This window comes from Phasianus colchicus, chromosome 9 (assembly GCF_987193195.1).
Source record: "Phasianus colchicus chromosome 9, bPhaCol1.hap1.1, whole genome shotgun sequence".
In the NCBI taxonomy this organism is placed as follows: Eukaryota; Metazoa; Chordata; class Aves; order Galliformes; family Phasianidae; genus Phasianus; species Phasianus colchicus.
In genome coordinates this window covers 14,730,642-14,745,576 of record NC_143444.1, presented here as the reverse complement: position 1 = coordinate 14,745,576, position 14,935 = coordinate 14,730,642, and the positions used below count along the sequence as shown (strand labels likewise).

General features: G+C 34.7%; 1 protein-coding gene across 5 annotated transcripts in view; it reads left to right on the top strand.

The window, feature by feature from the left end:
* AGL (amylo-alpha-1,6-glucosidase and 4-alpha-glucanotransferase) overlaps positions 1 to 14,935 on the top strand; it is a 41,485-nt gene that overhangs the window by 7,275 nt on the left and 19,275 nt on the right. For 4 of the 5 annotated variants that reach the window (XM_031614732.2, XM_090146277.1, XM_090146275.1 and 1 more), the window contains exons 3-13: positions 1,140 to 1,350; positions 2,218 to 2,384; positions 2,823 to 3,026; positions 7,603 to 7,784; positions 8,032 to 8,143; positions 8,621 to 8,741; positions 8,893 to 8,995; positions 9,087 to 9,184; positions 9,747 to 9,886; positions 13,042 to 13,229; positions 14,223 to 14,346. In XM_031614732.2, coding sequence (XP_031470592.2) covers positions 1,140 to 1,350; positions 2,218 to 2,384; positions 2,823 to 3,026; positions 7,603 to 7,784; positions 8,032 to 8,143; positions 8,621 to 8,741; positions 8,893 to 8,995; positions 9,087 to 9,184; positions 9,747 to 9,886; positions 13,042 to 13,229; positions 14,223 to 14,346 — 1,650 coding nt within the window. Of the gene's footprint in view, positions 1 to 1,139; positions 1,351 to 2,217; positions 2,385 to 2,822; positions 3,027 to 7,602; positions 7,785 to 8,031; positions 8,144 to 8,620; positions 8,742 to 8,892; positions 8,996 to 9,086; positions 9,185 to 9,746; positions 9,887 to 13,041; positions 13,230 to 14,222; positions 14,347 to 14,699; positions 14,824 to 14,935 lie in introns of all 5 variants that reach the window. The other variant, XM_031614731.2, reaches the window with a different exon arrangement.

Genomic DNA, 14,935 nt, shown 5'->3' with positions numbered 1-14,935 from the left:
TTGATTTATGTGTACTCAGAGATCAACTTCTCATAGTAGATCTGCTAGGATTCTACACGATGAGCACTTATTTGGGTTGGTTTGTCTGTTTCACTTTGCTCAAATTTAAAATAGCATGTTATAGGACTGTTCAATCCTTTAAATTCATTATGTGTACATTGATAGCTTTCTCTTTTTACAAATACACAAATTTCTTTTACTTTAAAATTCCAATTCTGTAGACCGTTATGGCTAGTAGCTATGTTACTACAGTAACCTTCATGACTGCTGTGTAATTCCGTAGAAGTCAGAAGTAGAGTGCAAGCACTTGTACCTCTTTCAGTCATTTGGAAGGACTCTGTGACTAGCTAGGTACGTAGTAAGAGGCTCTCATACCTTCAAGTAAGACCAATTCTGAAACTCACTAGCTAAATTGTATTCTTCATATCCAGCTGAACAGACTACAACACGTTTTCACATTATAATATTTTAAACTTAATTGTAGTGCCTTTATCATGGGTATCTTTATTCTAAATACAGCTCTCCCTGAAGTGTGCATGAGTTGCAGCATGTAGACAAAGCTCACTTAAACTTGCTGAGCTCTCAGTTTAATGGTATGTACCCTCTAGATTACACACAGATATCCACCACCTTGCAGTTAAGCCATAAGGAATTTAGACTTTAGTGAATTCTCTCTGTGGGGAATTAAAGAAATTGAAGTATTATGGTTTCAAATTTGTTCCTTTTTTCCAGATATTTTCATGAATCAATTTAATATAATGAGTTGGTAAACTTTAATTTTACCTTTTAGATTGTATTTTTTTCACAGTACTACAACCTGCCTAAAATTGTATGTAGTCTGATGACTGTGATCTTCTGTTGCATTTTATTTCCAACATTTTTTTATAAAGCAAAGCAGAACAAATTGAATAGGAGATGAAAAGCACTCAGTAATGAGAGACTTCAATGGAGAGTGCAAAGAAAAAAATTTGGAAAGCAGGAGGAAAAGATGCTGTAGATTATACCATTTTGCAAAAGGTCTTGACAGATACATTAGTGCATTTTCTTCTTAACATAAAACCAAAGTACAGTTTGTTATTACAGAGTAGAAATGTCCAGTCCTCCTGATGAGATTTCTTTTCTTTCTTTTTTTCCTTGAGGGTTTGAACTGCAGTTTCGATTGGGCCCAACTCTTCAAGGCAAGCACGTTACTGTGTGTACAAATTATCCAGCCTCTGGAGAAGTATTTGATCGCCACAAGTTCAGAACGTTATCATGGCACAATCCCACAGGAAAAGAGGATGACTCTGACAAATATTGCAAGTTAGATCTCCAAATTTCTGGGTCGTATCAGTACTATTTTAGTCTTGGGTAAGTGAAGCACTATGCTTACAGCCATCATGCAATCTGCTCCTTTGGTTTGTTTTAACCTGAAGAAATTGCTATTAAGAATAAAATCATGATTTTTTTTCTATGGATTTCTTAAATGCAACTATGAAATCTATCTGAATCTGCTCAATAGCAACAGTTGTTGAGGTTATTGAAGATTTTCTGATATAAATATGTTCTGGAGAATTTGCAATGGTGATCAATTTTCTGTGAATATTGGAAAAGCAGAAGAGTTCTACCAGATTTCAGTCATCAGATTTTAAACATGAGTGATTAATCTGTACTTTTTTCATTTAATAGGAGGTTGTTCTCTATCTTTCTAGCATAAAGGCTCTGCCATTCTTTATTTGACTTTACTTCCTTCTTTGTTTCAACAGAGGAGGGTGACTGTAATGGCCTAGTATTCTGAGCTCCTGTAAGATAGCTGGTGGTTAGATTCCCTCTGGCTTAAAAGGGCATCTAGCTCAGATCTCTTTCCCAGGATAATGCTCCAAATGGAGGTCTTCATGTAAAAGATAGGCAGTCATGTTTTCTTTGTTTCCATCCATATTCTAAAAGAAGAAGCGGTATCCTGTCTCCTAAGGTAACAAAGGTATCTTACTTGCATAGAGTTTAAAACTGTGTGCCAATGGTGTTCTTGTTAGCAGCTGTTGTAAGCCCAGCAGAGAGATGCTGCCTAGGAGATCAACATCTCTCCATTGTTTCTGCTTAGGCTACCCACAGTCCTTTCTCCCCAGCCGCTCCTCTGAGTTACTGTGCGTTTGAAATAGTTGTGCTTGTTGGGTTTTGTTTCTGAAACTGACTGGTGCAATGTGTGTTTATCATACCAATGAAAATTATTTCTCCTAGAAATGAGAAAAGTGGTGGAGGTTACATAGTTGTGGATCCTATTTTGCGTGTTGGAGCCGATAACCATGTATTACCTTTGGACTGTGTTACACTCCAGACATTCCTTGCTAAGTGTCTGGGACCATTCCATGAATGGGAAAATAGGCTTAAAGTTGCAAAAGAAACAGGTAATGCCAATATAGATATCATAGGATGCACTTTAATTAATCTTGTGACAAGAAAACAGTTACACTGAATTCACAGTTCAAGTAGTCCTTTAGTTTGTAGATCAAATATTTTCCCCCAGATTCAATTTTAATTAACAGATTAAGTCAGTAGATGTAAGTAATCAAATTTAAGTATTTGCAGTAGTGCAAAAAGTCAGGATGTCCTAATACTTTTATTGTATTCTATTGATTTCATACAGATATGAAGTTTGTAGAAATTAGAGGATAATTTTTTTTAAAATACTATTTAGAATTTTAAAGTAAAGATTTAATTTATGCTGGATATTTCAAATGCTAGGCTTATGTATATGCTATAACTAACTTATTATGTGTCTGTCTGTCAACTTCTTTTATTAAAATTTGATTTTCTTATGAAATCAATGGTTTCTTATTTCATAGGTTACAACATGATTCATTTTACACCACTGCAGAAGCTTGGCCTGTCTAGATCATGCTATTCACTGGCTGATCAGTTAGAAGTTAATCCTGAATTTTCAAGCCATAACAAAAAATGCACTTGGAATGATATAGGAGCTCTTGTGGAAAAAATGAAAAATGAATGGAATATGCTTTGCATCACAGATGTAGTCTACAATCATACTGGTATGATTTCTATGTGAATAACCAAGTTTGTCCTATAACTTTATTTCATTATTTCCTTTAACTTTCCCCCTTAAAAAATCATTGAAATTACAATAACTATGTCTCCATAACAGATGTAAAAGTATTTTGTATTGTTGTTTGAGTTGAATAGAGCCTTTCTTAGATGGAATTAATGAACTGTGTCTGTATTTTTCATATCATGCTTAGTTTTATGATCTGTGCTGTGCAGCTTTCAGTCTGTAAAATGAATATAACAAACTGACTACTTTCTTGATAACAGAATTATTATAGCTGCTATTTATTTATTTTTTTTACTGCTCTAATTGTTTCTAATACGTGGAAAACAATCAGAGTAGAGACAAGGGACTAGGAGTAAGCAGTGGAGGAAATGTTACGGCTGTGTGTTGGTGGTGAAGTAGATAGTTTTGTTGTTTCGTTTTTTAAGCATGAGTCTGGTGCACTGAAGCTCTTGCATCTAAATGCTGTTCATAGCTAACATTGTCTGCTCTGCAGAGAGAGACATTGAGATTGTTTTCAAACTTGAGAAGTCAGTCATAGTATTTCATTATCTGTAAGTTTAGTTATTTGGATTATAAGAATTTTTATTATGTTTAAAATGCAGTTTTCATCTTACTCTTATCTTGAGGACTGCACTAATTAGTATTCTTGTGACATGAGAGAACAACAAGTTTCTGTTAACATTCATGTTGCTGTTCTCTGATGTTTAAAAAAAAAAAAAAGCAAAACCCTCAATCATAGATTTCTATGAATTACGAGCTTTTATTTGCTTTAGTTCTTTTGGTGTTGACTGTTGCCAAACATTCTTAGCCAATCAGTTAGCAGTGTAAAATGGGCCCTGTTGTTTGCCCTGCCTGTTTGTTGAAATGTTACTGAGTGTGATTAACCCTATGACTGAAGGGAATTTGTTTTTTGACATTCTCATCAGGAAAAAAAAGTTTCTTTCACTTTAACAACTAATGAAGAGTTTAGTTTGTCTCACACGTGCTTGAGATCCTCTGTGTTTGTGTGCTACCAAGGAAAATGTTTTTGTGAACAGAGTAATTATTGAACTTCAGTATATACTTGAAAGCAGTCACATTGTTACTTGGTTACATTAGCTGAAGGACTTTGTCAGTTTTCAAGCAGAGCCCATATTATTTTACACTGATGGGATGGATGAGTAAACTATTTCCAAAGTTATACTGTGGTGCATGGATGTTTGAGTGTCTTCAAATGACCAAGATTCTGTCTTAAGTTATTAATCAAACTGTATTTAGCTTCAAGCTTCTGAACTCACAATGAGAGTTGAATGTTTTTTTTTCCCCTTTTGGTTGTTAACTATCAGAACCTCTTGTTTTGCAACTACCAACTTAGTTAAATGTCAGATTTAGCATGAGCAGAAATGTGTACAAATGATTACTGACTGCTAAAGCTGTAGTTTTGCACATTCAGGTGGAGGTAGATATCAAGTGCTTCTGAAATGCAAAAATAAGTACTTAGGATGCTCTTTATATGTACAACTTGATCAGAAGGAAATCTGACTTTACTATTTTTTGATGATTTAACTATAAAATGTTTCACATTTATTTAGACGTGAAAGACATAAAATGTATAGTTATTTTGAGTGGATGATGAATACTACACCTCAGTTATTAATTCCACTGCATGTCTGCATTAAAGGCCTAAAGCACAGAGCTGTCTCACGACAAATCCTCTCATGCTGATAACACAGCTCATGAGCTGTCAACTTACAGCAGCCAGTACCTGTGGTAGTTTCTGCTTTCTAGCTAAGACTGCTGTATGAAATGTCAGTGCTTCCCCACTGTTCCTATTGTACAGTCAGACAACTCAGCTTCATTATGAAGTGGTTAAGCTTAAATGTCTGTGCTGTTTTTTTTTTTCCATTGGGAAGAGGTATAGAATATTTCTATAATAGAGACTGGTGGGAGTCAGTTTTTTATGTTAATGTCTCTGTTATTTTCTACTGAAAGCAGCAACCATGGCCTGACCATATGTGTCATGTGATGAATGCACTTTTGGCACGTTAGCTGGAATATCTTAGATAAACTCTCAACCTTTGCCTGGTAACTGACTAGATGAGTCCTGTTGGTCGTTTTCCCTTCAGTGTATTCAAACAAGCAACCTGAAATAAGAATACTGTGTTCATCTGCGTTTACTTTTTTCCCAAGAGATAGAAAAAGGATAATTATTTCTTTTCTGAGCTGAAGTAAAACATTTTCTTTCTTTCAGAAGAGGCTACTATTGTCTAAATGCATTTTAACACTTCGGTAAATCTTGCTTCCAAGCCCTTGGCCAGTGACATCAAACACACCTTTGTTTGGCTTTATAAAGGGAAAAACAAGTCCTAGGCAGCGAGCATCACTACTAGGTCTTGCTTCTGTTTAGTTTATATAACAATAAATCTGTCTTTTGAACAGCATGAAATACGGTAATCCTCTTTACATAAAGATTATTCACTTTTAGAACTTGTTTTCTGTAATTCTCCGTCTTCCTATTGAAATTCTTTGTACTTGTGTGTGAATATTGTTGCTATCTGTAACAAATGTAATTACAAGCTTTGCATTGTGCAATTTTTTTCTCCAGAAGCAGATTTTTGTTATAAATCATAGAATCATTTATGCTGGAAAAGGTCCATAAGACTATCAAGTCCAACTATCACCACCAAGTCCACTGCTAAGCCATTTCTCTAACAGACACATTCACACATCTCTTAAATGCCTCCAGGGATGGCAACTCTAACATTTTCCTGGGCAGACTCTTCAAATACCTAACTACTTTTCTGTAAAGATATTCCATCGAAACCTTCTTTGGCACAACCAGATGGCATTTCTTATCTTATCACAAAATGTAGTTCTATGCATCAGAATTAGTAGAAGACCTGTTTACTTCCCTTCCCCCCCCCCCCAGTAGGAACATAGTAGATCTAGACTATACTGCCTTTCTAGAACTCCTTGTATTTACTCATGGAAGTCCTTCATAATAAACTGTGGTTCTTGCTGAAAGAGTAGACTAGGATTGGGCTAGACTACACTGTGGTTTGGGCTTTTGAGGGTGAGGTCACTTTGTTTGTTTGCTTTTCAAATGGTACATATATTTATTTAAAAAAAAAAAAGTGATCTGATTGGCCCAAAATATTTTTTATCAGCATGAATTTATCACTTCTTTATGTAGCTTTAAAATAAGTGCTGTTAGTTGTACATGACATTTTAAACCATGAAGATCTTAGCTTCCAGAAGTAGTTTGACCTTACAAACATGGAGTTTTGCCACGTTCGTAATGGTCTTGAAATGTAACGCAGGAGGGTGTATGAATAGCTCTTCTAAACTACAGAGTGGGAAAGTACACTCATTTCTTTACCTTTGATTTTTTTTTTTTTCTTTTTTGGACTTAAAACTAAGCAAACTGGTTTTTAGTTGTTAATTTTTCTGCTATAATTTGGGGCAATAACTTTTAATTACTATTTCTGTTTTCAATATAATAATTACATTATTTCTTCTATTTGATACTTTATCTGCTTTTCTAGCCTAATGTGTTATTAAGATGTCTTCTGTGAAGAATGATTTAAAAAATCCCAGAAAACATCAGCAGCAACTTTTGGTTACACACCACATGTTTTTTTGCATATGTTGTTTTTCAGTTGCAGAGATTCATTCAAAAAGTGTATTGACACTTTTTCACTTAAGCTATACGATTAGGACAATTTTAAAAATAGAAATTAATCATTGAAGCCTTTTTCTTCCTTGCCATATTTCAAGAATTAAAGTTCCCATTGCTCTGTATGCTTTAACTTCATATTGTTGTATACATACAATTACATCAGAATTTCACACCCAGTTTCAAATTAAGATTCCTTAACTTTGAGTTCATACCTAATGGTACTTGTGGATGCCACTGGATACAATCAGAAAATAGACACATCCATGTTTGATTTGAACTAGAGTTCAGTTCACCTGCACAGACAGAGCAAGATGCTCTGGCATTCCTTCCCACCACTGTACTTTCATTTATTTACACAAGCTGCTTTTGATTAGTAACATGCTAATCCATTCTTAGAAGTCCATCTTTATACAGTAATTATTTCTGGGGGGACATGTATGTTCCTAATGTCTTTCTCAGTGTGCTTGTGCATGTGTAGCATCAGATAAGGATAAGAATGAAAACATATTTAACACCTTAAGCCATTGTAAATCTTGGTTTGGGGTGTAAATTTTGCTTTCAACACAGACTGTGAGTTTCACGTCCTTCATTTGATTTATTTCCAGCAAAGCAAATGTGACTTTTCTTTCCTTACTGTTTTAGAATTGCTGATTCTGTTACATATTTTGACATAATAAAAAGACTCTGTGCAGTCTCTGCAACTGTGTTGTGGAACAAATAGCTATCAGTGATGCACAGATCTGCTTAAGATGCTATTTTCTATTAGCATGGAAAACTTTAATTGAAATGTGAGCTACTTAAAAATATTGCACTACCTTAGCTTTCTGTTAAGATTTTTGCATAAAATAACTAAGTATTCAGCTTGTGTACTTTTTCCTTCCTCCCTTTGGTGAATAAGCTGCTAACAGTGAGTGGCTCAGGATGCATCCAGAATGTGGCTACAATCTTGTAAACTCTCCTCACCTGAAGCCAGCCTGGGTGTTAGACAGAGCTCTGTGGCACCTGAGCTGTATGGTGGCTGATGGAAGGTGTATTGATAAAGGAGTCCCTCCTTTGATAGAAAATGATCATCACCTGAATGTAAGTAAATGAGAATTAAGTGTAAACTAACGAACATTGTAAATAGCTGAATAATCCTTTACCAATTTGAGTTACCAATCCACAATTCTGTTGTGGAAACACACGGCAAATGTACTTTGCAGGTATATTTAACAAAACAAGTCTTTATTCCTATATTTTTTCCCTCTGATCAATTCGTATGAGCATTTAGCTTTTCTTTGGTTATATTAATCATCAGCCTCAACTGACATTGTTTTTATTTTTACAGTGTATCCGTAAAATCATTTGGGAAGATATATATCCAAAAATTAAACTATGGGAATTTTTCCAAGTGGATGTTAATAAAGCTGTGCAGCAATTTAGAACCCTTCTAACTAAAGGTAAAGGAAGTGTGTGTTGTTGGAGCAGGCAGATTCTTTATTTATATTTCAAGAAAATTTATAGATAAACTCTAAAAGGCCCTAGCTGGAAAACTAAATAATCCTGTTTGTTATGTGAGAAATCTACCATGCTGATCTAGACATATGAGGATTTTTGGAGTCCTGGTAAAGTCTTTGAAGACTATGCTTAGTAGTCTAGGAAACAGTTTCAGTAGAAAAGAGGGAGAATTTAAAAGTAAATTAATAAATTACTGTTTTCAGTTATATTGTAATTTCAGTAACATCAGCAGTAATATTGTAACACAAATATTTTTGAGTAGCCAACTCGGTCATTGTCATACCTTAAATATTCCTTTTCTTTTTATTCCTTCAAAATTTTTTGTTTACCCATATATTGCTTGTGCTTGAACTGTCTAAGTTCTACGTCTTCTAAATGTAATCTCTATTTTATTGATACTGTTTTCTTTTTGTCCTCAGGCAAAATAGGCACTAAGTCTGATCCGAATCAACATCTTCAAATAGTTCAAGACCCTGATTATAGAAGATTTGGTTGTACTGTAGATATGAATATAGCATTGGCAACGTTCATACCACACAGGTATTGTATTGTTAACCACAAGTTAAAATTTACTTGTAAAGTTAAATTTACAAAAAAAAAAAAATTCAGAGATAAACATCTCACTTCATTTCAGTTACTTGTTTTAAAACTAAATTATTCTAATTGCTCTCTGCTCTTTCTTCCTGCTAAGCAACGGACCAGGTGCAATAGAAGAATGTTGTAACTGGTTTCGCAAGAGAATTGAGGAACTGAATGCAGAGCAATACAGACAGATTCATCATCATCAAGAGCAGGTTTTACAGCTTCTATGTTTTAAATGCTGAGTTGTTTTGCATTGCAAATAAATTTAGGCATTCTAATAATGCATAATCTAATTATTTCCAGGCTGTCAACTGTCTTGCAGGAACTGTGGTATATGAACGTCTGGCCGGTCATGGTCCTAAACTAGGCCCTATTAGTAGAAAATATCCTTTAGTTACCAGGTATTATTTTTTTGTTGCTAAAACCTATTAGAATCTATTCAGGGAATGTGAATGTAAAGTTTATTAACAGTAAACATTTATAAGTACAATTATGTTTTTTTCTCTCCCATGGACAAATGTTACTTCATCAATAAACTGCCTATATTTTAAAGAAAAAATATTTAAAAAACAGATTTGATGTTGGAGGGTGTTAAATGTGCTCAGAGCACACTAAAACTTTATGTAGTGACAGTTGCTCTTGTAGATGGAAAAGGAGTGGAACTAGAAAAACTTGAAAGGTTGAAGTCTGATGCACTTGGTGCCACTAATGTATCTGAAGGGCTGTGACTTTAATCGTACCCTACCACTTCACACCAACATAGTGGCTGCCTCCATCCTTTGTACTTCAAAACATGATTTAAAAAACAAACAAACAAAAAAAAAACCAATAAATGGTAGTGGCTTTTCTAACAACAGCTAGTTGTATTTTTTGTCTTCAAGTCAGTTCATAGCAGATATTTTAATTTTTAAGACAGTGGATTTCAGTTTATGCATTTTTTTAAATTGCCTGTCAATTCCATAGGTATTTTACTTATCCATTCAAAGACCTGACTGTGGAGGAAGAACAAAGTATGATGCATCAGCCAGATAAAGCTTGTTATTTCATGGCCCATAACGGATGGGTTATGGGTGATGATCCTCTTAGAAACTTTGCAGAACCAGGTTTGTAAAATAAATTTGAATAGTCTTGTTAACCTTTTAATATTCTAGCCAAAGCATAACAAATAGACTAAATGCTTAGTCTATTTTATTTAGTCTACTTTTTTTTTCCACAAATATTCCTATAAAGTTACAAAAAGCCAAATGGCAGGCAGATACTCTGATTATAGCACTTCTATTTCTATTCAGCATGTTGAAGATCAGCTATAAAAATAGGTTTGAGATACCATTTCACAAGATTTGAGACAGAAATTACCAGCTTTCTGCCATTGAAATAAGGACATGTTTCCTCCCCCATTTCTGTTGTTGTTTACCCTATGCTCTGTTCCAACACTGCTATTTGTTGGCACTTCCATGAGAAAGTAGGAAAGTAATGTGATGAAATCATGAATATTAGTATGTTGCATTAGTGAGCAAAAATACTTTTTGAAATATCCTTTGTGCACCAGTCAAACAGTTGAGAGGTGAGCACTTAAGATGATGCTGGGATGGAACAGGGAGATAGATGGTGGAGAGGGACTCATTCCTCCCATCTCAGCATCAGTGGCAAAGGAACAGGTCATCTTTGCTCCCTGTGGAACTGCTATATTGTGAAGTCTTTCAACATAACTGTGTAAGTAGAACCACACTGAAAAAAACATTGGTATGTCATTGCAAAATTGCTGGTAGTTATAATCTAAGGGAAAGGCTGTATAATTAATTTCTGAAATACTAGCTCATAGATAATTTCTCCAAAATCCTTGATTACATTTAGAAAAATGAATGAAGAATACTGGTGACTATTTTTGTTGGGTTGGATTCAGGGCAGGAGGAGGGTGAGGTTGTTCAAAATAACATTTGACTATTATGAAGTTAAACATTTAGGGATTATATTTCTTTATTAAAGATGTCTTAAAAAAAAAAACAACAATATTTATTGGGAGGGGCATGAGATTAGGTAATACTTTGTCAAACTTCAATTTCTATTGATGACAAAACAGTCTTTCTCTGCAGAGACTGTGTTGATCTATTTTTTCTATTCTTTGTAGCCTATATTCTGCATCAGAATAGAAAGGACCATCCTTATGCTCACAAAGGGAAGGGTTGCTAGTGATTGAACTGAAAATATTGACGTTGGTGTTAAAAGCTAACTGCTAACAGTGTTCTTTCTGTCCCTGACTTCTAAGTTCATTCTAGATATTTGTCAGCTCTGCATTAGGAGCACCTTCAGTACTTGGTTAGTAATACTTGTTTATGCAGGCATTGTCAAGAAAATTAACCCACCTAAGTATGTGGATTACTTGTGAAGGTATCATAGGGTATTTATTTACCACGCAGGAAATGCATACTAACTTCTTCAGGGATAGCAATGCTACTGAGTTAAACAAAACAGCTGCCATATCTTGTTTTGGCAGTTTGTAAACTGAATCAAACAATGGCCAGTTTAAATTTTTAAAAAGGCAGATTTTGCTGTATCTGCTTTAGAAGATAATCCAATTGATACTCCATAATGAAGTGTGCTGGTAGACCCTTATGTTTGCAATATAATCTGCAGCCATTTCACTGTCTTCTATTAGTTTTTTCTCTTACGCATCAGTGAAGATAATAAGTGTTTTGTGTGTGTTTTTCTGTTGCCTTCCAGCTTATTTTCCATCCTTCTGGGCATTTTTTTTTTGGGGGGGGCCACTGTTCTTAGTAATTTGTTACTGTGCTGTCTCTGAATTGATCAATGGCTTTTTGTGTTTTAAGTACCTGTGTTTCCACATTTAGTCTCAGTAGGAATAGTGTGTACCATAAAGCAGTGTAAAAAGATGATACATAAGGGCATGAGTACAGCAATTGAAATACAGCTAGTTTAGTTACTTAAACAAGCTTAGTGTATATCTAAAGAAAATTGTTTTTTCTGCTTAAGTGTCTATGTCAAGACTGTAGATACTATAGTGTAGACTGTGCCTAAGTTAACATTTTTGGTAGCAGAAGCATCTTAAAATCCCTACTTTCTTCTTGCTAGCTGTTTGTTCTTATTATGCATCTGTCATCATACATGCCCATGACATGAGCCTCATGGAATTAGTTTGACTGAATGATGATCTCTTTGCTAAGGCAGGATTGCTTTTTGGATGAATAAATTTCTTATCTAATACAATGTTCAACCACTAGAGTAAAATCAGTATAGCTAATCTGGAAATAGCTGAGAGCAATGCAGCAGCTCTGTCTTAGCTATCCAGAATGATGCTGAGTTTATTCATGCTTTGATTGGGCTTTAATACAGTGAATATGAACAGACTTTCCAAAGAGTGATGGCTCAAAGACAATTGTATTTCTCCTGCTGCACTTTGACTGTTGAAAATTCCATTTTATTGTGCTCAGATATTACTTGTTGCAAATGAACTTTGAAAAAATATCTTGATACTGCCATGTCAAATACCTGTTTTATATGGGAGATAAGTCACTTTTTTAGATAAGACTGTTTAAGTATTTGTCACAGTTAAACCTCTGGGATAAATTGTGTTTTATTCTATATACACTTGAACTTGAATTTATACAGTGTTGGTTTTTTTTTTCTTTTAGTAGATTGCATCAAAAAGAAGGTTAAAAAAAAAAGTTTCCATGGAGGATAAATATTTTAGGGACTGTGTCCGTTTAAGTTACCTATCCACCTGAATACTTAAGAAATTTGGCTTACGACATTGCAATCTGCTGTTAGCAAAGGATAATATTCTAAATTGTGGCTGTGGCAGTTTATTTATGGCAAGTGAAATGCTTTTTAGAGTTTGACCAGCATAGGCATCAAACTAGTGTTTCTGTTCGTATGTATGCTGTTTTATAAATGACTAACTTTGAAAAGTTTCTGGAAATGAAGTATTGTGATGTTGAATTTGCCACATTCATCCCTCTTTTTCTCAAGTACAATTGCCATATTTAAAGAAATAAATGTAATTTATTGTCAGTCTTAAGAATTTCAGTATTGCTATTGAATTCAATTATTCCATTGGAGTGGTCTGAAATTATACAATGGTAGAAGGCATATAGATTTTGAGTTTATATGGTTATTGTTAGAATTTTTACTCGCCATCACAGCATCCTCCTACTCTTAAGCAGTAGAAGACAAAATGCCACATCTTTTGGTACACATTCTATCCAATATGTATATTACAGTGCATTTATTTCCCTTTCAGGTTCAAATGTTTACTTGAGAAGAGAGCTTATTTGTTGGGGAGACAGTGTGAAACTGCGGTATGGTAACAAACCCGAAGACTGCCCATACCTCTGGGCACATATGAAAAAATACACTGAAATCACTGCCAAACATTTCCACGGTATTCGTCTTGACAACTGTCACTCAACACCTATTCATGTAGCTGAGGTACGTGAAACTAAGCACACTGATGGTAAAGCAGCTTCTGAATGTGAAAGAAATTCTCCTCTGCGTATGCAGAATCTAAAGGGTTTATGCGAATGAAGCTTCCTCAGTGTAGACAATGTTTCTTGACTGGCAATGTTTAGATGTAGTTCCAGTTACTCTGAACAGTTAGCAAAATCGTGTGGCTATTGTATGTTTTCATTCTCCATTTCAGCTGAAATACCAAAGGAATTGATGGGTATGAGAAACTTTGCGTATGCAGCTGCAGACTGAAATGCAATCACTGCTAGTATGTAGTATGTCAGTTCTAGTCTTGGTCATCTATAAGACTTGGTAAAAATTATTAGTGTTTGCCATACATGTTTTACTGTTGCTGAATTAGACAGGAAGGTTTCTACATTCCATAATTTAAAAGTTGGCAAAAACATCAGCAAAAAGTTAAGCTAGTCAGGCTTATTTCTTAGATTTAGTGCTTTTTCCCTATGGAGCTGACTACATCCAGAAATTGTACTTAACTAGCAAAGTAGTTTTACACAGGTTTGAGTTGTGTAGTTTGCTGTGCAGTGTCTTAGCTAGGGCACGCAGCTTACCTACACCTGTGAACTAGCTGATGTGTCTTCACAGAAGTTGTGATTCTAAAATGCAGCTGTTTAAACACTTCCACCATTTGTACACTTGTTACAATTTTTGGAATAGTAACTTTTAAAGGCTTAATATATCTTTTCTGTCCAACCTTTTGTTCTTGCATTTGCACCATTTATTTAAAAACAAAGTTGTAATTAGCTTAAAATCTTCAGGATATTTTCTAGAATTATTTAGGTAATTTGTAAATTTCTATAAAATACAAACAATTTTATGAATGCTACCTGTTATGACTATATTCATGAATCACATGTATTAAGAACGCTTTTATATCTGGTTAACATTCACACTGATGATTACCTATTCGTAGCTGACAATGAATGACTTCCATTAAAAATGTATTATGATCTATAGGAGATGCTAGCTACAGCCAGATCAGTCAGACCTAATCTTTATGTGATAGCTGAACTCTTCACGGGCAGTGAGTACATTGACAATGTTTTTGTCAACCGCCTGGGAATTACCAGCCTGATTAGAGGTACAATAAGCAGTTGAAAGTTGTATAGGATTGTTATGTATGGTTCGGAGTTTTTAACGTGAAACTAACATTGGTATGCTTTTTTTTCCCTTACATATTTATGTTCTTTGCTTATGCAATTATCTTCTCTTCTTCATGCTGTACTTAATTCCTCCTCTGTTGAATCTTAAACTTTAATTTTTGCTTATGTTTGTGTCATCCTCAACTATTATTTAAATTACTTAATTTTGGCTTTCTATTTATCCTTGCTGCATGGCATTTTCCTATTTCAATCCCTGCCTAGCTTTGAAATTTGTCCTCTTTTATGTCTACCTTTCCCCTTTCTGTGGCTTTTTTGGCTGTGCTTTTTGCAGTACATGCTGGACATAGCTAGAAAGTTGCGAGCTGACTTGTTTGTAGTGGCTGAACTGTTCACAGGAAATGAGGAGCTGGACAATATCTTTGTGAATAGTCTGGGCATTACCTCCTTAATAAGAGGTAGGCTTGCTGTGCATGTGCAATGCAAGAGAATGGTGTGAACTTTCCAGCTGGAGATTATAGAGAATGGGAATGGGATTTTCTTCAAAGAAAAGATTCTTTCTGGATTACA